General features: G+C 37.9%; 1 protein-coding gene across 1 annotated transcript in view; it reads right to left on the reverse strand.

Annotated features, from left to right (window-relative positions):
- The window catches only part of PDGFC (platelet derived growth factor C), a 119,574-nt gene extending 92,060 nt beyond the window's left edge, over window positions 1–27,514 (reverse strand). The window contains exon 1 of the mRNA XM_064417488.1: window positions 26,879–27,514. Coding sequence (XP_064273558.1) covers window positions 26,879–26,996 — 118 coding nt within the window. The 5' untranslated portion in view covers window positions 26,997–27,514. The remainder of the gene's footprint in view (window positions 1–26,878) is intronic.

A 27,514-nucleotide genomic window follows, 5' to 3' on the forward strand; every position in this document is an offset into this window, starting at 1 on the left:
TTATTTTTGGTTGGGTGTTAGTTTAAAAACTAATCTGTATCTCTCAAGGCCCACCAGAGTCAGGCAACTGCAACCGTGCCTCTTGATGGGCCAACAATCAAAACAAGAAGCTGTGCATAAAACAAAGTAGCAAGATCTGCTACTGTTGCCAGTTTCACAGACTTTCAGTGTCTGCAATCACTATTTTTGATTCTACATTTATCCACCCTATTCCACACTGCAAGACATTTCCATCAGCACAGTTTCTTAATTTCCCATGATTTTTAACACATATGAAGAACAGTTTTCAGAATGTGTCTATTTTAAAAAATACATACTTCATTGGCACTGAGAAACACAAAAAATGAGATTTTAAGCTCATGAGCCACAGAATATACATATTATAAATTTGCCCTGTGCTTTCACTTTGAACAGTTGCTTTAATTAGTAACATGCTTAACATAACTCCACAAGTAACTTTTTTTTCCCTTTCAAGCCAGAAAAGCTATGGGCTGGAAACAGAACTCCATCAGCCACTGGTCACATGATCCTGAGGACTGTTCAACAAACTTTACCCCAAAAAATAATATGTAAAGTAAACTATCCCCATTATTAAGAGGTAAACAAGAAAGATTGATGAACCAATTTGCCAGATACCTTAGAAACATACAACTCATGGGAAAATTTTTGCTGCTGACTGGTCTTGTATCCCATGTGTATCCCAGAATGTTTTACAAGTTACATATAATTTATTACTCTCTTGCATAAACCCTGTGTAACGGTTTCTAAGCAAGATCAGGCCTAAATGTAAAAAACAGCATTATTCAGGCAGTCTCTTTATATTGGTCAAGCAACTACTTTTATAGCCCGACAGGACCACCTGTGCGAGCTTAAGTAATAAAAGTTGCACTAAAAAAGAAAGTAAAATAGGAAACATGAAGAGATGATGGAACAGACACAAGAGGGAAGATGAGAGCCCTAAGATTTATTTTGTAGATGCAAAAACATTGTGCAATTTGTAAACAGCTCTACTTATTTAGTGGTTTCTCACCAAAGCAAGGGATAGTTTTTCAGGACTCCAGCCACGCTGCAAAGCCTACTAACTCAGGAAAGGTAACAATCAAGTCAACAGGAAGCACCAAACATAACAATTCAGTTTTTTAGTCAAATCACCTTCCTGCAGTGAAAAAGAAACTCATCCCATTCTTAGCATCACACCTTTTATGATATGCAAGTGTTCTGAAGTGTTTCTTCACTTCCCACCTAACCGGTAGGGTAGGCATGACCTCACAGAGCACAGCAGACAAGATATCCTCTAGATTCACAGATCTAGAACACAATCACAATTTACCATCTTAGCAATTATAAGTCAAGTCTGATCCTATAAGCTCTTAGCCAGACATTTCAGTGGGACTGACTCCATAAGCTTTGAATGATCCCACTAGTCATGTAAAGCTGTCTTCAGGAGAGCAGAGGCTGGTCCTGCCAAGATATGCGTGCCCAACAGGGTCTTCTTTCTCTTTTATTATAGAAGAGATCAAAGATTGAACAGTACAGTGTTGCACTGTTTCATATGCAGGGGGACAACATTCACCTTTCTCTCACGCCAACACAGTATTTTAATGCTGACAGCATGTCTCTGATGCTAAATTGAAAAGCTTTTACATTTTACACCTATCTATCTCTCTGGTTTAACTTCTCTTCAATTTAAAGGAAAATAACTTTCCTTTTATGGTATGATACAATGGATTTCTGTAATACATGGCTTCCACAAGAACTCAGATATAATGGCCTTCATCAAGCTGATCATGTGAAAATTCAAATTTTTTCAAATACTTGTCAAGAAATTAGAATTTTGTGGACACTGAAAATCTACATATTTATCCATGTTCCAGTTCTTAATAGGACCACCATAGTAACAGTCTACTTTTCTACTTACAAAACAGATCAAATGAGACAACAGTGTTGGTATTAACTTGTATGTTGAAAAAAAAGACCCATGTAAAATATCTCAGAAGTCAGTGATATTTACATCAAAGAAACCTCAACAACATGAAAGCAACAACTGGAAATTGAAGTTACCCATCACTTTTATGAGAAGTTGCAAAACCCTCTTATTTATAGATACACTGAGCTTTCAAAATTTGTAGCAACTAAACTCAGTTTTAAGTTGGGATAACACTGTGACAGTCAACCCCAACCTTGAGTTCAGCTGAACTGTGTGCATTTCTAACATCATATTAACTACAAAATTAGAATCTCAAAAGCCACAATTCAGAACTGCCTCAGCTGACTTTCCTCTCTTAGAGGAAAGGCCAAGAATGGGTTTTTGTCAGAGCAAAAACAGGGAAACAGAAAAGCCACCAAATCACAACTTTCAAAGTATCTTTTTTATAGGTCTGTCCACCAGCTGCTATGAGTACTAAAATTGATAATGTATAATACTGTTTATTCACATTTAAATTTGTGAGTTTACAAGACTCACACTCAATATTACATTATGTTCATACAACAGAAAAATAAGATCCACTAGGTCTCTAAACAAGAGGGTTTCATTATTTTGCATTCAAATCTATAACACCTTTCAAAGAAAGTATCAATAAAGCCTAATAACAATAATGATTATTTCACACTCTCACATTAGCATTCAAATTGTGATAAATACTCTATTTCGTAGATTTGTTTTGCTCGCTTGTTTCTAGAAACCAAAGCTGTATCAAATTCTCTTGTAAATTTGATGAGTTCTTGAAAGTTGAAATACCCGAGTCTCTGAAGATATTAAAATACTTCAAGGATTAAGCTTTAATTATTTTTATTACCTGTTACACAGCCAAAATTCTCTAAGTTTTGTATTTTAGCTTTACTCTTAATAAAGCACAAAGGGTCAGCTGCAAAACAGATTTCTGTAAATCTCACAGTCAATGGGCCTCAAGTTACACTTCACTGTAGGCTTTATGCAAACAAGAAGGGGGAAAAAAGGGGGTTAGACTGGAAGAGAATAATGGTGAAATGAGGTCTAGAAGCTGAAGTGACTGACGATCTCTGAATAGAGCACTGCTATTCTCTTAAGTTTCTATTTAGCAAACAGAATAAAACAAAAACAAACTCATTTCACCAAGAGCAATACTTACTATCTATTGATATTGAAATGTGGATTATCAAAGACTAATGTTTAAAATACTATACACCTATCAATATGACTGCATTTTCATAACCTCCTTGAAAACTGAAATCTCAAAACTATTTTTCACAGATCTGTGATTTTTCCTCACCACAGACTATTCTTTCCACAGATTAGCATTTATTTATAGAACAACCTAAATCAAAAGCATAAATTTTATTTTTTCCAAAAATAATGCCAGACAAATGCATAAATGCAAGTGCTTTGTTTTTTGGGGTGACAGGGTATGTTCATTGGTTTTGTTTGCTGATTGGCTTGGGTTTTTCAATTAAAAAAAAGGAAGCTACAATTTTTAGAAGAACAATATAAAAATTGTACATCCAAAGTATGAAAATGTGAAAGGAAAGTTATAAGAAAAAGAAATCTCATGCGCATACATCATACCTAAATGTTTGGCACATGGTCTGGTTTCCAAACAAATCTGAAAGCCTTATTAGGCTCCTGGAAACAAAAACTTTATTTAAAGAACAACAAACCACACACTCATCCCAGTTCAAATCAGTATGTGTACCATGAAAAGACTTAAAGCAGGCTCAAGGGAAAAAAAACATCCTCTTCCCATAGTGGGAAGATGTGCTTTTTGGGAGCTTTGCTTTGAAATAAGCCCCTCTTCTCTCAAAGCTAATCTATTCAGATCTGCAAGTCAAAACCTCCTCCTGAAGGTCTTAAGGTATTTAACCATCAGGACTATTTAAGTCATATTTTAATTCTACTCAGTCATAGATGTGTTCCAATTTACAAAATAATATACTTCCTGGAGGGATCCTGAAATGCCATGCTTTTCTCCAGGAAAATCAGACACAAGGTTTGAAATCCCTCTGATAGATACAGGACTTTTCCTTTGTCTCATCACATGCTAAGATGAGGAAAGGACATCAGATTTCTTTCCTGCAAGAAAGAGGCATGGCCATTGTAGTTTTCTAAGAGCATTTGTATGTAAATGTAAAGAAAGTACAGACTAATACTCAATTAAAATCCATCTGGGAAGTTCAGCACAAAAATATCATCTGTATTTGGAGACAGCTCATATGATAAAAAAGCATCAGCTTAGCTTACCAGGAGCAGAGTATTTCTGGATATACACAGGAGCCAAGCTTTTTGGGAAGCCAGCAACTACTAATAAGAAGAGTATCAAGACACATTAGTTTTGTTCTGCTCTCCCACTCACTAAAGATAGGACAATAATTTTGTGATGTCATAGATGATAAACAAAAATGACAATAATTACCTAGGCCAGAATTGCAGGATAAAAACCCTGGAAAACCTTGAGATTTAAGTAAACCTTCCAGCCAAGGTCAAATTCCTTAAAATATAACAAAAATTTACCTTTCCTATTCTGTGAATTGCACGCACTTTAAAAACAGAAGACAAAGAAAATGCTGCCATCAATTCTTTCAACTCTGAATTATGTCAGCTCCAAAATATTCTTCTGTTTCATTACAATTTTAATAAATGAACAACCTTAGCCCTAAACTTGAGTAGTAACTGAGGATACTATTACAAATATAAAATTGGCAATAAAATCAACTTTAGCTGAGTCTAACTCAGTAATACCACACTCAGTGTCACATTCCCTGCCTCATCAGTTTAAAAACAGGACTTCCATTTTCCTGTCCAAAACCTTTAAAATCCTATTTTCATACCATTTTTCTGCATCCCATTAAAAACCCCACACACAGTAAGAAAAAGCCCACCCACACCACAAAACCCCAAACCAATCACTATCTGGTGGGAATGCAAAAGAGGTTGACTCTAAACAGACAAAACTGAGAGGAGCTGTGAAAGCAGAGGATGCAACAGCTCCACAGTTGTGACCTTTAGAAGGACCCAGCTTTTCAGCAAACATGAATTCTTTTGTACTGGAGGTGAAATGGCAAATATTTCCTGTTATTAAGGAAGGTTTTGGATTACCTTCCATTCACTCAAATACAAGACTTCTGATAGCTAACCACAATGAGAATAAAAAGACTGTTAAGACTATCCTGAAGCTGTACTTAAAAGCAGATCACATTTCTGTTGGGAAGAACAATAACACTGCATACATGGCCATCGCAAAAATTGCATTAAGCTTTTTTGATGGTGCAAACAATTTCAGAGCTCTGACAGCTAGGAATTATTCCTCTCCTAATTCCAGATATAAAACCAACAACCATGGAACATAAAAACTAATGATCTGCTGCATTAAAGGTGAAGATATCAGAAAATAAAGACTGAATTTTAACCGTTTGGTGCCATCACAACCACAGCTCCCACAAATATCCCAGGCTTACAAATACAGCTTTCCTGTCAGCTTAGTTTGGAAAGAGCTGCCAGAATTTTTAACAAGGCTCTGAATCACAGAAAAGTTTGTCTTTGGCACTTTTCATTGATGATTCCACAACTGTAGAGTTTTGTTCCTTTATTCCCTCCACACCACGTTTTCAGCTTCACTGGTAATAGAGGATGCCATCTGGTTCGTTATCATTCAAAGCAAGAGGTAGCCTTTAAGTAACCAAACAAATTTTTGTGTTTGATGTTACATGCACAGATCCCATTCAAAAGCACAGATAAGATGCAAAACAACAGGGCTCTTCAGTTTAATATGAAATCTCATACTTTACATGGGTAGTCAGATGCAAATTACTATTTTGTAGCCAAATTTGAGTATGCAGTAATAATGCACAGGCTGTTACATCGTAACACCTTATTTCAATATACCTTTACAGTTTAACTACCACTAGTCACTGGAGCAGAAGAAACAGCTCTGAATCTACAAGACACTCCACACTCTGACCCCAATCTAGCAATGCACCAAAGCAGCAGCTGATCTTTCAGCACTGAGTCCCCCTGAAGAGTTTCCAGATCAGGATCAAAGCACTCACATTGTATCTAACAGGAGAATCAGCTCCTGTCTAGTAAGTCGTGCATGTGATTTGCACCTGAAACATGAATCAGCTCTGTGATGCCGAGTATGGCTAACTGAGGAACAAGTCTAATGTGCAATCACAGGAAAGAAAGGTCAATAAGACCTTTGAGAAGTCACCCAGCTCATGCCTTCAGCAATGCCATCACTAACCAACATCAACTACAAAATCACACAGAGGAGAAAATAGCCATACCATATAATGATACCAATAACAACCATAGGCAGCTAGAAATGGGAAAAGAGCACAAAAGGTAATTAAACTGGATATAAGGAAGCAGCAGAAACAAAAATTAAAGAAGACAGGAAAATAAAAAGATAGTGTCCTGATTTCTAGAGTAATACTTCATAGAAGACATAGTTTAGGCTAACATCAAAAGGCAGCTTTAACTAAAAAATTTGTGGATTAGTTATTTGTAACTCCAGTTAATTGCACATGGCATGCCCTGTGAATCGAGAGATAATTAAACACATTAAGTGACAACAATTGAATTCTAAGAATACACTTGATCCCCTTGAGGCCCAATTTTCTCTGTTTTAATCCTGCTCACTTATTTCCACTTAAATAATAGCTCTGCTTGCCGCTGGCTGAGCAAAGTTCAGGATTACACCACTAATTAACTAGTGGCACTGGGATTTCTAGGCCTACAGAAAGTAGCAGAGACTTAAGTTGAGCAAGTGCCCTAGAAACTCTGCTATGCCACTGATTTTTACTTCTTTGGAACAGGAATTACTTCCTTGGTTCATCTGTGGTAGGGTTACATATTTTCAAAGATTACATAGCACCAGTCAATGCAAGAACATGACCTTGGAGAGAAAGCTCCCTATATTATGGAAGTCTCTGCAAGGTAATCTTAATTGTCTGAATTCCTACTTGTATGGATTCTGAGAACTTACACACAGCCCGCTTGCAAATTTTTAAGCCAAATTCTTTATGGATGTCTCCAATGACTGCAAATTTAGACCTCTGAGAACTTAACTGCCTTTGCAGAATGGTATGACCAAAGGGAGCCTAAGTGAAAGGGAACTGGCTCTTATATGCAATTCATCTTTTCTGAGTAGGAAAAGAACCCCAGCTTCCCAAAGACTTTATCTTGATTTGAAACTGAATGTTTAGAGCACCTAAAAGCACTATAATTGAAAATATATGATACATATGAAACAGAGGTCTTTACAATGTTCAGCTTGTTGTCATTTTACTTTGACCTAATCAAACAGTACTGAAATAAAAAACACTTCTAAGGCAACTCTCCCATCTCACTGTACAAAGATCCACTTGGTACAATGCATCTTTGGGAAACTGAGTTGGAATTTTGAAACCTACCCCTTTTAGTATTGAACAAGTAATTATTCTTCTTCCTGTAGTAATTTTTTTATCCAAAAAGTATTAAAGGGCTTTTTTTCTGATTAATCCAAAGACAGAAAATAACCACTTTTAAGAAAACCTATTTAAATTTTTTTAAGTATAAAAGATAGAGTGGAGTACTGTGTGTATCATGGTGTAAGAACCAAAAACAGTCTCGCTTTTGTACATACTTCAAGTGTTTTCAACTGTCCTATAGCTTCAGACTATTTGCAGTTTCAAAACAGTTGATGGAAAATTAAACCCCACCTGGACATGTTCTGTGGGGCACATTACAGGTTCCCTAAAACACTGCCATTTCACATAAAGAAAGCACATATTTATTATGCTCTTTGCAACTAAAGTGCTACACAAGTAAATTATTTTATTAGTGCTCTCTCGAGACAATGATACTTTTTGACAGTGACATTTTAATGTTCTGCACTCATCTTACAGGGCTGGAGATTACTCAAATTGAATCAAAATTTCTTTGATAGGGGAAATGTGTCTGCAAGAAACTAATATTTTTGAATGATGTCCATTTCATATAGGTGAATTTTTGTTGGTTTGTGAGGTTTTTTCCCTAAGAATATTATTGCTAGATACTATTGATCCATTATGATCAACTGACACTGAGTATCTAGAAAGAGTTTTAGATATTTTAAAAAGACATTATCAACTGAGCCTCTTGATAAACAGCCATTTTGAAAAGAAGACATACAGTCATGACAGTTTGATATAAGTGTTATTTTTATAAGTAAACCTGAATGAGGCAAATTAGGTTAGCAAAAACATCAACTTTAAAACCTATCTTAAAATACTTTATTACTGGAAAAAAGAAAAAAAATACTTTTTTTTGCCTTTAATCCCCTAACCTTCTTTATTTAAACTGAAGTTTACAAAGTATTAGCTGTAAGTTTTTGAACTGCATACTTGGAAATGTGTAGTTCTCTGGGCAGCTCACTGACAGAGGGAAACACCCCTTCCTGACCATAAAAGGTCCGAGTGCATGGTCTCAAGCGGAAAATGTGTGGGATCTTATTTACAAACGTATAAATACATGCCATTCCTTTGCGCTCACAGGCACAGTTGAAAGCGAGCCAGAAAAGGAACTACTAGCAACTTGATCTGAGATTTCTATTACATATTGTCTGGCATGGTACCACTTCAGCCTGTATTTTCATAAATGTCTAATTATTGCAGTGAATAAGGTCAGAAAATATTGCCCAAATATGAATTGTGTTTCTCAGTCAGTGCTCCAAACATCTATTTCTCCTCATTCCTCCCCCAATACCCTTACACCCTCCTAAGGCAGAGACAGGAGACCTGGGGAAAAGGCTCAAGAGATCAGAACTGGATCCAGCAGCAACCAAGAAATTAATCTCACAGCAAGCAGCTTTTCCCGTGGGAAGGGTTTCCAGCAGACAAGAGCCCCTGGCAAGCAGCGTGGCACTGGACCATCTGCAGGGACACCAGTCCCTGCTCTTAGCACTGCCTACCAAGAACCAGGCTTGGTTCACTACAGGCTTGACTTCACGGGGTCATCCAAATTTCAGCAGAGCATGCATCAGGCTGTTCCTGATTGCACAATTCATTCATTCTCCCAAAATCCATTAGAGAGAAAAAACCAAAACAAATAATAGTTCAATTTCTAGGCTCTCTCTAAATATAAAAGGCAATCTTGAAAATTATTCTTCTAAATTATCTCAAAATAAATTACAAATAATTTTCCAGGGAAAATTTAAAGGTTACTTACAATTTGACAATTTAAACCAATTTAAACAAATAGTGGCATGTCATTTTCCAGAACTGCAGATTTTAAAAATACTACCAGAAAATAAGTACCTAGTTCTTATTTTGTCATCTCTACCTGATGAGGTTAGGGAGGATTATCATTTGAGCAAGTGTTATTTATTCCATGCATAAGAACCGGAACTTCAGAGCACAGAACAAACCAGATGCACACAAGTTCTCTATTAATTTACTTTTCTAAGAATATTTTTTATTTTGATTGCAGTCAAAAACCTCATTCCTAAACGCAGAATGGCATCCAAATGCTGACTCAAGCGAAAATTGAAAGATAGTTAGGTGAAGCATCTGGTATTATAAAACTTGCTTTTCTTCATGTAAGAAAGCCTAGAAAATATTCTGTTTAAAGAGGAGGGGGGAGTGGAAATCAATCACTACTCACACACAAAGTAGACAAAGGTGGGGCTACCTCATGAGAGAAACTCAACAGTAAAGAAATGAAATTCAAGTCTAAAATAGGGCAAGGAACAGGATGGGAGACCAGCAACTCCTTTGCAATTTCTTAGTATCACTGGCCACACTGAAGAACCAGCTTACCCCCAGGGACAGGTTCTCCTTCAAACTATGTTCTAAAATCAGCAAGGACTAAAAAAAACCCCAAACACTTAAATCTCTGCTCTTAGGCAGAGGCATAATGGAGGAATAGATTCTGGCCATGAAGGTTTACAAATGAAAAAAATGTCTATGGGAAGAAAACCAAGGCCAAAACAAACAGAACACCACTTGACACCACAACCTAACACTAGGAAAGAACACTTGAGAAAGTTTACTTTCCATTTTTACAGTCACCACCTGATTTACAGCATCTTTTACCCATATTAACAATTACATACTTGAAGCAGAACATTGAAATGTCTTGATCCTGTCAAATTTATAGTTTTGAGCCACTGCAGTCTCTATCACTTCCAGACCTGAGCACAACACAAAGCAATTTCTGAGCATCTTTTCCATGCGCAGAGCTGCTGTCTGTCCTACTGGGACAGGACTACACATCTGAGAGGAAAACCTGAATATTAGGAACTTGAGGCAAAAGCATGGAAAACTAGAGAAAACACTATTACTGCATAAATCCAGGGTCTTCTCATATCTTGAATACTGCTTCCCAGTATTTTTTGATACTTGAAATACCAGAAGATACGTACTTTTCGTGCATTTTTGCACATATATATGCATATTTGCTACAGGAAAACACATAAACACTCTGCAGGAGAACAGTGTGGCAGATCCAAGGCTTGGAGCAGCTACTAGCTGAGGTTACACAATAGCTGATCAAATCTAAAAATCATAGGGAAAACCAAAGAGCAAGATGAGACCGAATAAAATGATCCAACAGTGTGCATGTAACAACCAAAATAAGATATTTATCACTTATGTGGTTAAGCTTTCTCACTAGAAACTGTAAATAGAAAAATTTTCCAAGACGCCAAAAATCAGAATTTGGGCTACCAAACACCCACATTCTGCCTGCAACTTACAAATTTCTGAGTCCTACAACACTGGAAGGCAGGACAATAGTCCAGTGAATCATTGTTACATTTCTTACTGGGTATTGTCAAGCAAAGCACACTGAGCCAACTATACCTTTAATTTGGCCTGGAATGGCTGCTATTACCTTCTAGAACTTTCCCAGGGAATTGCCCTGGCACACTGGTTTCATTCACTAGTGCTTTCTTTTAATCTACAGTTTTGAGATCACAGCATTATACCTAACCTTATCTCTTCCTTTTGGCCTCATTACCACTTGATTATATTCAGAATTCACATATTATTCCATATCTTTAATTACCTTGCCTACCTTTAATAAAATTGTTTCATCTCAAATACAAAGCACTTCTTTTTGAATACAATCAACAGTATTTTTTCTTGAATTCTCCTCAGCCTAATATTAATTATGTAAGCTACCTACCACTAAGTTTTACTTCTTTAAAAATATCCATATTTACAAGGTAAATTGACAATTCTAATTTAATTTTTTCTTGGTAAATAGGAGTCATGTCTGAGTGAACTTTGCAATTTTTCTGCCCATAATTCTGTTCCATTTCTCTTTCTCAAAGATTTTAGTTCTGTTTTCAAGTCCTGGTTCCTACAGTCTCTCCAAGTTAAAAATCAAATTTAACAAGTCAATTATTTAGTCGATTCCATGTAAATATCTCAAAAAATACTAACACAGACAAAAAGTTGCATAAAGCTGGGCAACAGAACCACATTCTCAACAGATGCAAATGGTAGATAAGGACCTCAAAGTAGTTCATAAAAGGTTGCTCTAATTGCAGACATTATTGTAAAACAAGAAAATTTAGTATTTACAAAGGAATTTATGGGGACCAAAAGCAATTCTCCAATTTCATTTTGGTCAGAACAGTGTGCTAACCTACAGCAAGTGATAGGGGATGTCAGTCACTGTCTCAACCCTCCAGCATGAATGGGGGGAAGAGAAAGGCAATAACATAACAAAACAAGCAACAAAACCCTCAGAAACAATTAAAGAAGAGCCTTCACATCCCCTCCAGTACCAACACAGATGGAAGACCAGCACTGTCTTTAAATTCTCTTCATCTAACACTCTGTCTTTCTTTGAAAGCCTACTCGGGTAGTAGCTAAACCTAATTTCAACTGAGATACAAGAACAGAACCTCAGCCTTGTGTTTTCAACTGCTCATGCTTTGTTACTACCTGGATGATGCCATGATACCAAGAAATATCACAGAAGTGTTACACAGAGAGACTTCATTAAATGAAGTCCCTGGCAACACTTTTGCTTCAAGGCAGTAATAAAAAGAGCTTCATGATCCTGGAAGATTTCTGCAAGTGCTTCAACAAAGTCGTTGACATACCTAAAGCCTAACATACAGCTACAGCTTGAAAAGTGTATATTTGAATTGCATATTAATAAAATAGTTGGAGGTGGCATCATCATTAGATAACTGTCTGCAGAGAGATCAAGATGGTAAAATTCTGAAGTGAATTATGAGAAAGCTATGAAAAGAAAACAATTATTCCTAACCTCAGAAATTAACAACGTAGAAATATTTTACTTTACCTTAAAAAAGATAAGTAACTATCTGAAGCTATTTAGAGAGTTATTTTCTGGACACAACATTTTTGAATGTAATATTGCTTATTTGAACTGGTATTTGTAAATAGAGGTTTAAAGAAGTGGGGGAAATATTGCACCTAGAACCAATGTACCAGATACTCTAATAAAGGAATAAAATTCAGAGAAGCTGAATTGCATGCAGAAGACTTTAGTTGTGGAGCTGAAGGAAATTCCAGAGCAGGAAGAATTTTAAGAACAAGGGTACCCACCTTAAAAACAAAATGCAAACCTTTCATTTTCAGAGAATGAAAGAAGTTTCTTTGAATTAGGTCTTGTTTGCTTACAGACATTCTTAAAATCTGTATAGCATTACTACTTTGTCTTGCTACTGTCACTACTTTTTAAACACAGAATTTATGGAACTGCAAAAGATAGAACCTTAGCTGCATCTCTGAAGAGAAAGCATTTATTCACATGCCCTGGCTAAAAAACACCAATATCTTTCATGGGAAGGATCTAGAGAAAAATTATTTACCAGATATGGTATTTTAGTGGGTGCCCTTTTTTTTAACCTTTTTTAAACCATCTTTCTTATGGTGCTTCTCCATTGTTTGCTACCAAAAGTAGCAGTAACATAAACATCTTGGTCCTTTGAGCAAATAATCCCATTGTGCTTACAGGGCATTCTTTGTTATCAAGTCATCTTGAACAGAAAGACTGATGACTTTTTGTTCTGTTCAGTCTTCAGGAACTGCACCCCAGACAAATCCAGTAGGATGCAAGATCTTTCCCTCTAGCCTTTTCTAACTGTGACAAAGCAGATGCCAGCTGAGCACTTAAAGCCCAATGCCCACCATTATAACTCTTATTTCTACTAAAGGTGGTTCCAGAAGCTCCAGGGCTCTTCACGGGCAGAGAAATTACCAAAGCTCCTCTTCCTCCTGTTTTCCCCATCCTCATAAATATACACATCTAACAATTTCTGATCAAAATATTTCTGGCAGGTGCAAGATGCTGACCTTCCTAATCAAAAAACAACCCTTTAACTACTGTCTGGTTTGCACACTTTTTCATTAGGGCTCAGTTTGTTTTAAAAAAAACTTCCAAAACACACACATCCACGCACGCACAAAAAAAAAAAAAATTAAAAAAAATCATTAAGAAGAGAAGAAGGGAAGCCTTGGATGCAATTTTATTTCTCCTCAGAAACATTTCAGGCATTATGAAATCATTTGTTAAAAAAGTGCCAGGAATAACAAAAAAAAAAAAGAAAAAAAGTTGCAGTGAATCTATATTGGCACCAAGGTACCACTGAGCAGTTTGTTACATTCTATCCTCTGACTTTAAGGATCAAGCTCCTAGCGGCAGCATAAGCACGTGCCAGAAAAGTAAATACATTGATAGTTTTCAGAACCTTATGATTTCCCAATTGCTATTCATAGGTTTCATTTTTTTAAATGCTTTGGACTTGATTTTTAGAAGTATTACAATTTCCTCTTGTTTAAAGTAATGACGAGTATTGGTACAAGGCCATCCCTGAAAGCCATACTTACCAGCCACACAGAAGAGAAGCCATTTGAAAGGCTATGTCTGATATCTTAATTTTGGTGCACCAGAAATAAAATCCACAGGAAAATAGAGATTGCTCATGTTATGAATCCAATATTGATAAAAGCCTAAGCATCCGCTACTTTATCTGTAGTTCATCAGACATACAAATACTTATATGACATTGAAAAATGTTTTAGCATAAAAAAATTTGTAACAGCTGAAAGAATTTTCTTTCTTCAATCCCTGGGACATGAGCCCTGATTACCTACAGGTTTAAACCACCAACACCATACATACTCTATGTATTGAGGAACAGCCAACCAAAAAGAGCTGTCAGTAATGCTGAGGACAAAATAAGCCAGTACATTGCAGTGTTTATGAACTGATCACTGTCTTTGCTGTTTACAGCTTCACGTCTTGTACTAGTGAAAAAACTTTCAAACTCCCCTTTTAAATACCTCTACATGATGGAAAAATCAGGTGATAATAATCTATAAGTATCAAATAAGTTCCCCATACACAACAGGATGAAAAAAATAATTAACCCCATTCAGTAATCATCAAAGAAGAGCTACTGTGCTGGAGCCCTTTTGTTCATTCTTCTACTACAGAAAGAAAAAAAGATACAAAGAAAAACAATTTCCATGCAGTGTTGTCACAACATCTTAATTTCTTCTATTGTTAACTTTCAACACAGACTTCTTTCACATTTCTGTCTTTACCTCTCAACATATACCACTACTTCCTTATACTTTAAGGCATTCAATATTGTTCAACTATTCTTCCAATTCCAAAAAGAGCATTTCTCCCTTGCCATAAAGGCAGAAGCATGGGGGGTTTTGTTACAGTTTTCATCAAGAGCACATATATTCATATCTATCCACAGTATTTTACTGCAAATGGAATAAATGGAGTATTTTACTGTAACTCTTGTACAGCATACAGTTTGGATTCCTTAGCTTATTGAGTATAAGAAAGCTGTAAAAGAAAATAAAATATGAAAACATGATTAGCTTTTATCTTTCAAATACTATTTTACATAAATAAATTTTATTACACTTTAACCATTATTTTTTGGTGTTTTTTCCAGATAAGTAATTCAGATGTAGTTAATGATTTTTATAGCTAGACAGGCACAGCCACCATAGCAAACATGAATACAATTGCTGAGTTTTATTTCACATTTAATGGACATAACCAAGAATATAAAAAAGAAGTCATCAAGATGTTTCCCTTTCCCAGGCTTTGAATTAACGACAAGGTCATGATCTTGCAAATGTGCATCATGTAATTTTTTTATTCTAACTAGACCAAATCACTTCCCAGCTTCAATGGAATTCCTCATTCAAGGTCAAGCCCTTTTGTGTATCTTAGGGAACAATTCCACAATACATCTTTGCATCTTTTACATCCATCCAGCCCAAAGTACTGTCAGTGGGGAAGTTCAGGGATTACAGCTGGTATGGTAGCACACTATTTATAAAAAAAAGTATGCATACTTAGTACACATAATAAATTTCTAGTAGATATAATAGCATACTTCATAGCAATTAGCAACTTTAGAAACTGCTTTTATGTTAAGGATTTGACTAAAGCAGGGACAGAAATTAATATTTTTGATAAAAGCTTGCTTTTATTTAAGTGTGTTACAAGATAACTTTTAGAGTAGACTTTGAGCTTCAAAGTAATGAATATTCAGCAAAACAATGGAAAGGAAAATGTAACTGAGAAAAACCAGCTACCTCAGAAAATAATTATATTTTAGTTGACTCTGCAGTCTTAAATCAGCCAAGGGACTGCAGTAGAGATAGCAATAAAAATTGTTTTTAATAAATTAGCTATTAATAAATAAATGATTATGCACTTAATATTTTTTTTTAAACTCACCACCAAAAGAGCCAAGCAAAAAAACTCCCACTTATTCCAAAGTTGTTTTTTAAGATCCTAGAGTAAGGCTAGGGAATCAGGACTGAGAAACCAAGAGTCCTATATTCTGTACTCAGTAGCAACATCTGGGTACACACAAATTCCAAAACCAGATGCTGTGAACCCTCTTCAGCCACATGTTATCCCTCTGTGGAGCAGAGAGCTCAATATGCAGCTTGGCTGTGGCTGATGATACACATGTTCAAAAGCCTCTATTGCCTGGAATTAAATGATTTTAAGAATAGTTGACATACAGAAGAGCAGAGAAGACTCCATTCTTCCCAAACCCAAGAAAATGAAAGTAAAATATAAATATTGTCATATTACCTAGCATTAGTTGATGTTCATGTAAACATAAAAGATTACAATTTATTGAATGTTTTAGGGCCTATTAACACACAGATAGCCCCCCTTAAATTCAATCAAAATACTTTTAACTTGAATATTCACCACTGCTTGCCCAAGCCAACTTAAAATGACATGTTGAAAGAATGCTTTCTTTCAAACTACAGAGTTTTCAGTTATTTTCTTTAATTTCTTTTAACTATGTTAAATGCAGTAACAATTTGGAAACATCTCACTGCACTTCATTGGGTATTACCAGTACACCAACCTCCACATACATCTTGACAAATGAGGCCCATCAGAGTTTTGTAAGATTCTTGCTGATAAGGCAGGCACACGCTTAGAAACATGTTTATCTTTCTACTTGACAACTATACAAAACCATCTTTTTCCCCACAAGCAATAAGAAAATGTTGCAAATCAGGCAGGTATTTAAGCAACAGAGCTCTCTTTACTGTCATACTCTGCTGAGGTGTGGCATTCTTGAGGTGTTAGGTAATATCAAAGACAATTCCAGAGGTTTCTCTTCAAATGGAAATTATTGAACTCAAACTCTATGCCAGTACTGCTTGGGCTCAGCCTGGGACACCCACTTCCCCACACACATACCAGCTCTTGCAGGTACTGAGAACAGGTATAGAATCAAGATTCCCAAGGAAGAAACAAAAGAAAATAAAAGGCTGTTCTCAGCACTTATGCCAATCTTTATAAAGGCAGAGAGGTAAGGATTGCTGCAAGACTCGACTGTCACAAATTCAATCTCCATTTCAAAAGGAACTCAAGACTGCATTAGCACTACAGGCAAGTACTTTGGGACTTCTCATAGGTACTCATACAGCAAGTACTGTGAGAAATATAGTGAGTGCTTAGCAGAAATTTTTACAGTATTTAAAGTTTCAGATTCCAGTCTGCCTATAAATATGCAGCTCACCTTGGGCCTGGGATTTTTGAATGACACAAAGAAAGCAAGGCCATCAAGAATGTTTAGCCATATTTTAAAACAATAGGCAAGGTCAAATCCAACTGTCTAATCTCCTTTTATAGAGATCATGTTTGTTTTGGAGCCATTATTTGTTAACTTTCAATTAAGAGGCTTTACCTCCCTTTCAGATCCATTATAGTTTCACAAGCAACAGAAATGTTGGTAGGTATGAACCTTCCTGTGTAACAACAGACCAACTAAGTAGTAAGACATGGGAGCCTTGAAATATTAAGATAGACCACTTACTCCAAATTTATTTTTGAAACACAAATTGTCAATAATATACATATAAACCTTTTACATTTGACACTGTCTGAAGCAACTTTCATTCTAATCACTTAGAAAGTCTTCTTCAAATGCTGCATAATCACACATACACATTTTCCAGGTAAGAGCTGTTACTTTCGCAGGCACATTATCAAGCACAAGAGAGATACATCAACAGTTCATTATTTAGCACTGTACATACAAATATAGAGCTTCACCCATGTATACTTAATTACTACTATCTCCAGACTTGTGCTCCACAAAGTTATTTTCTTTCTAAAATAATCTGCAGATTTTAGTGCATGAAGAGTTATGAAAGATAACTGAAGTTGCTTTGAGAGTCAGAAAGCAAGCACACCTCATGAGAAAGGAAGCACCTAATAGTAGCTAACACCAATATCCCTCCCCCAACAAATGTGAGAAAATTGTCCATCCTTAGACTTATATTTACATGAAAGCAAATAAATGACCTACAGAATGCATCTTGCAACATGCAGAAGTTGTAGTTATCATATTTTTCGCTCCTCTCCAACAAGTGATAAAATCAGGAGGGCCTTGTGAGGTGACACACCATGGATAACATGATCAGTACTTCAATGAGATACAACACACGTTGCTGTGACTAACACAGCTTAGCTTGGATCACAGTCACTGCTGTTCTGTGCAAACCTATTTATACTGACAGAGCAGAGAGCCAAAATGGTTGCTTTGTAATTAGTTCAAGCATGTTTGAATCCAGAAGGGAAACTCTTTTAGTTGATTTTCCCTGGGAATACTACAAAGTTCCACTACAGCTTCACAGTGTAACCATGAAGATTAAGAAAGGCTCCTCATTCACCTAGAAAAATAACAAACCACAGTACTGAATTGTTCTCCTGCACTTAGCTTAACTGTGAATGCACTGAAATGTTTGAAAACACTTGTTCTGAAAATTTGTCATCTGTAGTGTCAAAGGAATTCCTGGCAGAGAAAGAAAATCTTGTTGAGGGCAAAATTCAGTCAAGATGACTGTAAGAACCTAATCCACACCTTTGAATACAGACTGAATATCCATCACTTAAACATCTTGTAAATGACCCAATTTGTTTACATGGCCCTGTAGCTTTTTATGACTTTTCCATAAAGAAGTTATTACATCCATTCCTTTTATTTTGCTTTAGAGCTTTTGAATGAGCCCCACAACCACAAGCAAGTGAAACAGATTCTCTGCAGATGGAAGTGGCCTCATATAACTCTCCACTACCGGTAGAATAGTCAGAACAACACTTTCAGTTTGGAAATGCCATACCTTCACACACAGCAAAAGAATTTCCTGTGCTATATGTCTTTTTTAATGTTTAACTATTGCATAAAATGAGTGCTGGTTTCCTTGTCAATCCAAGGAGGAACTCGGAGCCACTAGGACTAATGCCTTGGATTGTTCAGAACAAGGGTGAACACAGTTGCATGGTTACACAGGGAATTACACTGGGGGACAAAAAGTAATAAAATAGAAAATATAATCAAACTTAGCTATTCTAGCTGCTATCATGCAATATCTCATCCAATGAAGCTCCCCAGATAACAGTTTAGTAAAAGACTGGATAACTGAGTTTTGTGAAAAAGACTATAACTAAAGATAACTATTGAAACAAGTGATACTGTGCATTAATTCAGAAATAAGTACCTCTTCCAGCAGGGTCACTTTCCCACTTCATGTGCTTTTAAATAAATAATGCTGAAAAAGAGGCACAGAGAAATTTGGAGCTACAGATTGACAGGGAAGGTGTGCTAAGAGCACCTCCAAAATAATTTTTCCAGTGTAAACCACTCCTCAAACATGACGCTCCCTAGTATTTTACACATACAGAAACTTACAACTTTGCTGGTGTGTGCCAAACTGAGTAATGGTTTAAAGATGTAGAATATTGAAACTACAAAAAGGGCACCACTCCTTTACCTTTTACTGCCTGAACCTAGTTTGAAGCCCATTTATCAGATTACAGGACCAATTCCTTAATTAACTGCAGCATCTAACTCCTTGTCCTCCCCCCACCTTCTCTCATTGCCAATTTATAATAAGAATACTACAGCAGCAGCAATGTAAAAATTAATTAACTGTACAGAAAACACAAGCAGCATTGTTTCCTCTTCCCAAGACACTTTGCTTTTTCTGAGACAGACAGATTAAAGTTTCAAAAAAAGCCACAAAAGGGTGATAACGGATCCAGCACCCCAAATTATCACTAGCCATGCCAGATATTTCCTGAAACTAGAAAGACCTCCCCTGCTTTCCTCTAGTAGTACTGTTATATCATAGGGAACATATTAGGATAGGTACCTAACCAACAGCACTGTTCATCTAGAAAAAACAAGCCCTAAAAAATTAAAAGCAAAGATTTTTAATTCCAGCCATAATGCATGACCAAAGGAAAGCCCCGGCCTGCCTGCCTTTACCAAGCTTTATTCAGGATCAGTGGTACCCTCCACTTCATGTGGAGAAATCAGCACAACAGTGATCAAACTAAGCAATGCCTGCATGCTGTTTTACTGCAGCTAATAACCAGTTTTAAGTAATTCAATGAGAAATTTCAGTGTTTTGGGCTTTCAGGGCGGTAGGAACAGAGGTGACCTTCAGACTAGAAGAATCTCCTTAAAACACCCATATTTACAATGATACCTTGAATGAATTTACCACAAAATGGCAAGTTTAATGAATAATTTATAGGGATTAATTCACTAAAAGGTACATTTCTGCAGAAAAAAAAAGGTGCTATTGATTATTCCCTTGGAAGTCTCATTCTTGGTAGTATAAAAGGATGCCACTTCATGGGAAATAACCTTTGAAAATTTTCTTATTTTGATTCTCTTTCTGCCTGTAATGTATTAAAGGGAGTTACATTCATATCCTCTTTCTCCAGCTCCAAATGCCTGCATATAAAAATGGCAGAAAGCAAATAAAATTCCAATAACAAAAGCAGCAACCATCACTGTGAAGATCCTCACTGCAGAGTTAACCTGCATAGTCTTAAATTAGCCCATGAGAATGAGAATAATAAACCAGTGGCTCAAAGAGACACAGCTAAACTTTCACCTTCAGCTGCAGCCAGCTCACATGAAGGTCTGGTCAGCAAAGGTGAAAGCACATTGTCATGGCTTGGGGGTGGCACACACTCACAGGACTTGTGGCAAAGAAGCCAAGCAGGCTCCAAGCTCAGGGCAAAAATTAGGTCATGCCAACACCAAAGTCCAAAACTGAGGGCATGCTCAACAGAGATGAAATAGCTGGAAGAAAACTAATTAAGATCAGGAAAAAAACAGCACTTGCAAACTCTAATGCAGAAGGCTTGCAGGAGATCAAGGAATTAGCTGGGCTTTCTCCTTTGTTTATACTAGTTTTTTAATAGTTCTTATACACTCTGTGTGTAAGACTTTCTCCCAGAGCACCCAGAGTCCTGCCTTTTGTCACCCAGCCAAACAACTGCTGTGGAAACTGAGTAAGTTATGGAAATGTAGTGAGTTGTTATTGTACACATGATTGGTAAAGATGAGGTACCTTCACACATAGTAAGACTGCTTAGTATGCTGTAGAATCATGAAATTAAACACAAATAGCACAATGTAACACAGAAAATTTCTTTGAAAAATCTCAGTAGAATGATGCCAAGAAGAGGTGATCAGAAGACAGATGAACCCTAAGGCTAGGATGTCCATGGATGGAGTCAGGAATAAATTTTCCAGGCCTTGTCACCTTAAAATAACATCCTACAGTCTAAGAAAGCCCCTTCCAAACACCAATTTATATTTTAGCTTCACAATAACACATTATGAATTTTCACTTTTCTACTTAAATAAAAGCATTTCATGTTCAAACACAAGCTGAAAAAGTTCTCCCCAAAAGGGAATGACAGGGCTGACTAAGTTTTAACATGCAATTAATTTCTCAGAAACTCTGAATGAAACAACAAAGCATTCATACAGACACTTAACTGCTACTAAAATAACTATGTTTCTATGTGTAAGCTCTATTTCCTTTGTGATCCTGTAACTTTTTCTAAGTCATGCTGGTTTCTGCTAAAAGGCTACATCTGTACAGGCCAATTCTTAAGATGCTTACACACCAAGAAGTGTATTTCCCATGGCATGCACTTTGGGACTAAAACGCAAAGGCCCTCTGGCAAAGGCAAGAGCTATCTATAAAGCAATTGAAGAGGCTCATTTCCCGATAAGGGAAGTGGGCTTGCTCAGCACATCCTCTTTCTAGTAACCAGGAACTGCCAGACATAGCAAAAACCAAAAGCAGCAACCACCCAACAGATTCAGAAACCCCCAAAACCACTGCTATAATTCACAACCACTGCTGTATGATGTAAACCAGTACTTTGCTATTACATGTTGACTCTTCTTATTACATTAAGACTCAAAGGGTCTGGAAAAAGCTCTAAGATATAAAAGACATTATGTTTATGGAAAGACAAAGTTGAACATAAGCTCTTTGGCAATACAGCTGTCCCTGACTCAGGGTATGCCTCATGTTTCTTCTCCATTATAAAATTATACCTAACTGACAGACAAACTAAAAATCCCCCAGACAACATGACATAAAGCTTTGAAGTCCAATCTACAAATTTAATAATAACTAGTTAATGCAAATATAAGATTTTACACCATTCAAGACTCCATTTTACACTAAATTCCATTCCAACCCTAAAGAAAGACATGGACAGTTTGGAATGACTACATATTTGAGACAAGGAGTAAAATGTCTGTGCTTTTAAAACCCTTATTTTACCTAACAGAAGAAACTGAAGGAAGCAACAGGACTAAGGAGAAGTCCCAAGCATCACTCTACTGAATGGCAAACAATATGCCACAAGTCAACTACAAACACAAAAAAACCCCGTTTTAAAAACTTTCTTCCTCTGCAATTTGTTGTTGTGTTAAACAGCTTCTCTAATTTGCCACAATCTTCTGCTTAAAGTCAAAAGAGGATGTGTTGTAACTCATTACTTTCCAGGAAAACAGCTTTAAAACATTTCAAAAACAAGCCTTGGACTAGGCAGAAATAGATCTGACTTGAAAAAATTTGTATCGCTATCAAGCTTCCCTTTAGATGACACAGCTTATCTATTATTCTTCCTTAAATTCTCAAAACTAAGACAATTTTTGCTAGCCAGCAGCAGTCAATAGGCTGTGCTGGCACTCTTCAATTCAACATGAGCCAGTGGAAGTGGCATCACACCACAATAAAGTATCTTCAGTTATAAGACAGAAATTTTCAGTCAAATTTTTATTATGCTTTCAAGCAAAAGGACTGACATTCCTGTCTGTAAGGATTCAATGTGCTGCATCACTTGGACAGCCACACGTTTTCCTGATGTTCAGCCCAAGTTAAAGGAACTTAATCAGAAACCCTTTGTTGCGAGGCTGTCCCGCTCCCTGAATTAACTGGGAGCTTCCTTTGGACATACACAAATCAGGGAATCCTCTGTAAAGTTCAGAGTAGGCATGGCAGGCCACACACACATCGAGGTGATGAGAGAATCCTCCTCTGGCACTTCAGCTACTCACTCAGTTCCAGATGCATCCACCAACTTTTCCCAAGGATGGCCTGAAATATGCAAGTTACAAACTCTGTCTCAAGGACACATTTTTGGGTTTGGTTTTTATAAGCTACATAAATCTTCCCCATTTCAGAAGATTTAAGAAACAGATTATAAAGTGTTCAGTTAGTGAAACTTATTATTAGGGGTTTCCATTCATGTGAAGAAAGAAGAAAATCAACCTAATTCCTTTTGAGATCTGTGAAAAGACAGATCATGACTGACACATTACCTGTGCTGAAGACTTGACAGAAATCAAGTGAGCGCTTCAGTTTTCTAAGATGTACTTCAGCAACTCTATTTACTGCAGTTCATTCATACTTGAAACTGACTGCAGGAAAATCAGTCCTGGTGAGTTTCTGACTGACCTCAGGTTCTCAGCTTTCTCAAGCCATTCAGTACTACACTTGAAATGTACACACCACATAAGCTGTACACATCATTGCTTATGGCATCCAACAGTAGATTTACGTTATTTTCTGTATATACACTCATATTTCTCATAGAAAATGTAACAGCTGATAGCTTAGAAAAATTAAGCATTTACTGCATCTTGTTCTAAGGCAGCCAAGAAAACAGGTCTTAGATTCTCCTGCCATCTCATGTAATCAGATCCAGATTAAGCTAATAACATCACATAAGCAGGTGCACTCAAGACTAACAGAGTTAAGTCACTAGAATTAAGTCATTCACAGTACTCAACCTACCAACAGCCCCCTCAGACACTTCTGAAACTAAAGAAACACCATGAAGATACTATGTCAAAAACAGGAGTCAAAAGTAGAAATGAAATTAAGAAAGTAGAAGTAAGTAAACCATCCAATTATTCAAATTCAATATAAGACATTAAGTTTTGTGATTTAAAAGAAACTGAGCATTCAAATTTTCTTGATTCTTTGCTTCAATATGTAAAAACTGTAGTAAATACATCACAGAGCCTTAAGAGAAATGATAAAGCCACCTAAGTATGAAAAACCCTCCAAAGTATAATCTGACAAAGAATTGTAGAAATAAAATCCACCCAGATAAATGGGAGCCCTCACTACATGCACCATTTGCTACTACTTTACTTTCCAGAAAAATGTTGCATAAACTTCTTTGAGCCTCTAGATGATTATTTACTCAGTGGCATAAAATAAAAACATTAAATATAAATGGGATTTTTTTTCACAGAAATCACATAAAATCCCTTGCTGCCATACAGAGTTACAAATAAAACCTGTTCTTAAAGAAAATCTCACTGTAACAGAGGGCAGGCAAAAACATGGAGGTAGTTTTTAGTGGTTTCAAATGGAGCTACAGTGGCCCCACAACAACCAACACACTGAATTTCCAGGAGGTACTAGCAAAACACTGTGTTCTAAAATATGTAATTTACAATTGCAAAAAAATATTTACACTAGGAAATTGCCACTCAAAATAATATTCACTATGTAGCAAAACCAAGAGAGCTTCTTATGCAAACAATTAACAAATGAGTCAAATTGTAATTTTGAATTTAATGTAATTCAGCTATTAAATAAGTGAATATTAGTTAGTCCTTATGCACATGCTTATCCTTTGAAACACGAGTAGTCCCACTGAATTAATAACTGGTCACAGGCATCTTCAGCATCACCTTAAAGCAATAGCTATAGCACCCATGTGTGCAGCTGAGTAACACTGTAATCCATTCTACTGCAAAACTTCTTGGCCACTTAGCAGTTTTACAAGTTGAGGACAGAAGTTTTATTTGTAGACTGTGTGAGTAAAAAATCTCCCTTTCTCCTGACCAGAGATTATTTGGCACATGAACAGCAATATCTCATTCTCATACTCCAGGGAGTTTTAACCTGCCTCTAGCTAAAAGCTATACAATCTTTAGATTGCAGCAGAGTGTAAAAATCACTCTAATTAAATCAAGTAAGAACTGGTTGGACTAGTGTTACTGATCCCCCAAATAATTAAAATCAGTTAAGAAAAGTCAGAGGTTGGTACTTAGCTATACCTAAACTTGTGCTAATTTTTAAAGTAAGTTTTGCAATTCATCAGCTATGAAACAAAAAACCTGAAGTAAGCTACAAGAAGAACCTGGACTGTTCTGAGTATAAACTACCACATAATACAGTTTCAGGCACTTTTTTTAAATAAAATTTCTCCTGGCTTTGCAGTTGTTCTAAGACACAGTATCTTAGAGCATGCCAAATTTCATTGCAAACCAGTTGACCTAAGGCACCTGCATGTCTGATATATGTGAACAGAATCTAGTTTGCACTGTCACATATACTTACACCTATTTACACCAGTTTTGCTTCCGTGCTGCATGATCTACCTTTTACACTGTTGTGCTCCCACTGTTGCACCCTGGAGGCCTTTCAGGGCCCAGCTGCATTATCCTGGAATCCTGGAACAAACCTTTTAGAGGAGACTGACAGCATAGCAGGTTTCTTTCCAGTCCTGACAAAGTTAAAGCAAAGCAATGACAATACTCTGTGTGTTGAAAAGCTCCATATGCACACCACGTACATTTAAGAGAAGGCAGCACAACAGCATCAGTATATAATTGCCAAGCCCATTTTGTCACAAACTGGTGCCCTAGAGCCTCTAAACACCAGGTAGGATAGGAAGGGGTAGAAAGTGAGTGATTTCTCACACAGAGCAGATAATTTCCTGTACTGTGCACAAAGTCTGATTGGTTTCCTGTCAGAATAGCCCAGTCTCTAAGTCTTTTGATCACTTTCCTCTGGCCCTTCACAGTTGCTCTGATTAGAGATTGATCCCCATGCTGCTCTTTGATCAGCAGCTCTGGCAGTCTGCAGGTGCCATATATCATCACATTAACAGGCCACAGCAGTATTAATCTCCCCCTTCTAAATTTGTTAGTGCACTGCACATTCTACCCACTCAAAGAACACTCGCAGAGGTCTCTGAAACTTTGCTTTCTATTAGAAGATAGAACATAGAACACTTTTATCTGGGGAGTCCCAAGTTCAAAGTTGAGAGAATTGAATTAGCCTTGAATCTGCGTTTCTGCTTTATTTCATTACAGTTCAGAGAGTTTTGAGAGCTCCCAGCTTGGCCTTTTGTGTTGGTTTGTGCCCAGGGAGAAAGCTTGTTCTAGCTGACATGCTAAGTACTAAATTTTTCAAACACGCCCCCCCCACCCCGCCCCCCACCACGTACATTAAACATCAGGGTTTCCACGAATGCATGCAAACAGTCTTAATTTTTAGATATTCTACAGTAAGAGTGGTTTCATGCAGTATATAACGTTACAGTTTGTAAAGTATTCTTTAAAATGACTTCATAATAGCAGATCAAGAGGAAAGGCGCTTAAAAATCTGAATAATGTAAATCATATGGAGTTCAGAGGCTAAGCAAATTACACACCCCGAAGCTGCCCTTGCTGTATGAAAGGAGTCTTTCTCCAGCTCTGCGCAGCCCCAGCCCAGGGGAACTTGCATTTGAGAGTTTTCTAAACATTTCAGGTACACTTGAAAGTTGAAAGTAATTCTCATTTCCTATGCAGGATTAGCTCGTTTCCAGCCCGTACAAAACACCACTCATTCACGCACAGACACAAAAACCCACCCCCCGAGAGCGAAGCATTTAGGGTACAAAGGTGCGCGGGTCGTTGTTGGGTTTAGGTTGCTGGTTTTCAGTTTGTTTGGTTTTTGTAGCAGGGCGAGGCGGTGGACGGGAGAGGGGCACGTTTTGCACCTCAAGTACCGCAGAAGAGCGAGGCGCCGGGCTCCCCCCGTGGCCGCCGAACCTTTCAGCGCTGCCCTTTTACCCGGAGCCGGCGGGCAGAGCCCCCGCGCCCACCGCCCCGGGGCCGCGCTCCCGCCCCGCGGCGGGAGGAGAGGAGCCGGGAGGAGAGGAGCCGGGAGGAGAGGAGCCGGGAGGAGAGCTCCGCTCCTCTCCGCTCCGCGCCGGCCGGGCGCCCGCCCCCGCCCTGCCCCGGGCTGCGCAGCGGCGGGCGCTGCGGCTCCTTACCGTTCTGCTCCTTGGCGCCGGAGAAGGCGAACTTGCTGCTGAGATCGGACTCGGCGACGGCGCCCTGCCTCCGGCCGGCCAGGGCAGATGTCAGCAGGAGCAGCCCGAGGAGGAGCATTGGGCCGGCGGGGCGAGGGGCTCCGGCACAGCAGGCACTGGCGGCGCGGCACCGAGGCCCGGGCGTCTCTCAGCAGCGCCCGGCGCGGGCTGCGCCGCTGGGGAGAAGGCAGCACTGAGCCTGCTCTGGCAGCGGAGAATTGCAGGGTAGTTTCCACATAATCCCATCCAAAACTTTTTCCTAGAGCCCTTTTCTGTGTCTCCAGGTTTTGTTTTCCTTTGGCTTTTTTTTTCCCTCTCTTAAAAAGAAAAAAAAAAAAGAAAAAGAAAAAAAAAAAAATGATCAAAGGAAAATCTGGACGCAGACCAGCTTCCCAAGGACTAAACAATCCGTGGCCGTGGCGGGCGGGGGTCGGAGGAGCCGGGGCTGGTGCGGGGCCGCCGCGGAGGACGCGCACCTGTCAGGCGGCAGCGGGGGCGGGCAGCCGCGCTCCCGCAGCAGCGCTCCCCTCGCCCGCAGCTCGGCGGCCGCGCTGCCAGCCCGGGCCGTGCCTGCCGGCTCCCCCCTCCCTCCCACGC

This window comes from Passer domesticus, chromosome 4 (genome assembly GCF_036417665.1).
Source record: "Passer domesticus isolate bPasDom1 chromosome 4, bPasDom1.hap1, whole genome shotgun sequence".
Lineage (NCBI taxonomy): Eukaryota > Metazoa > Chordata > Aves > Passeriformes > Passeridae > Passer > Passer domesticus.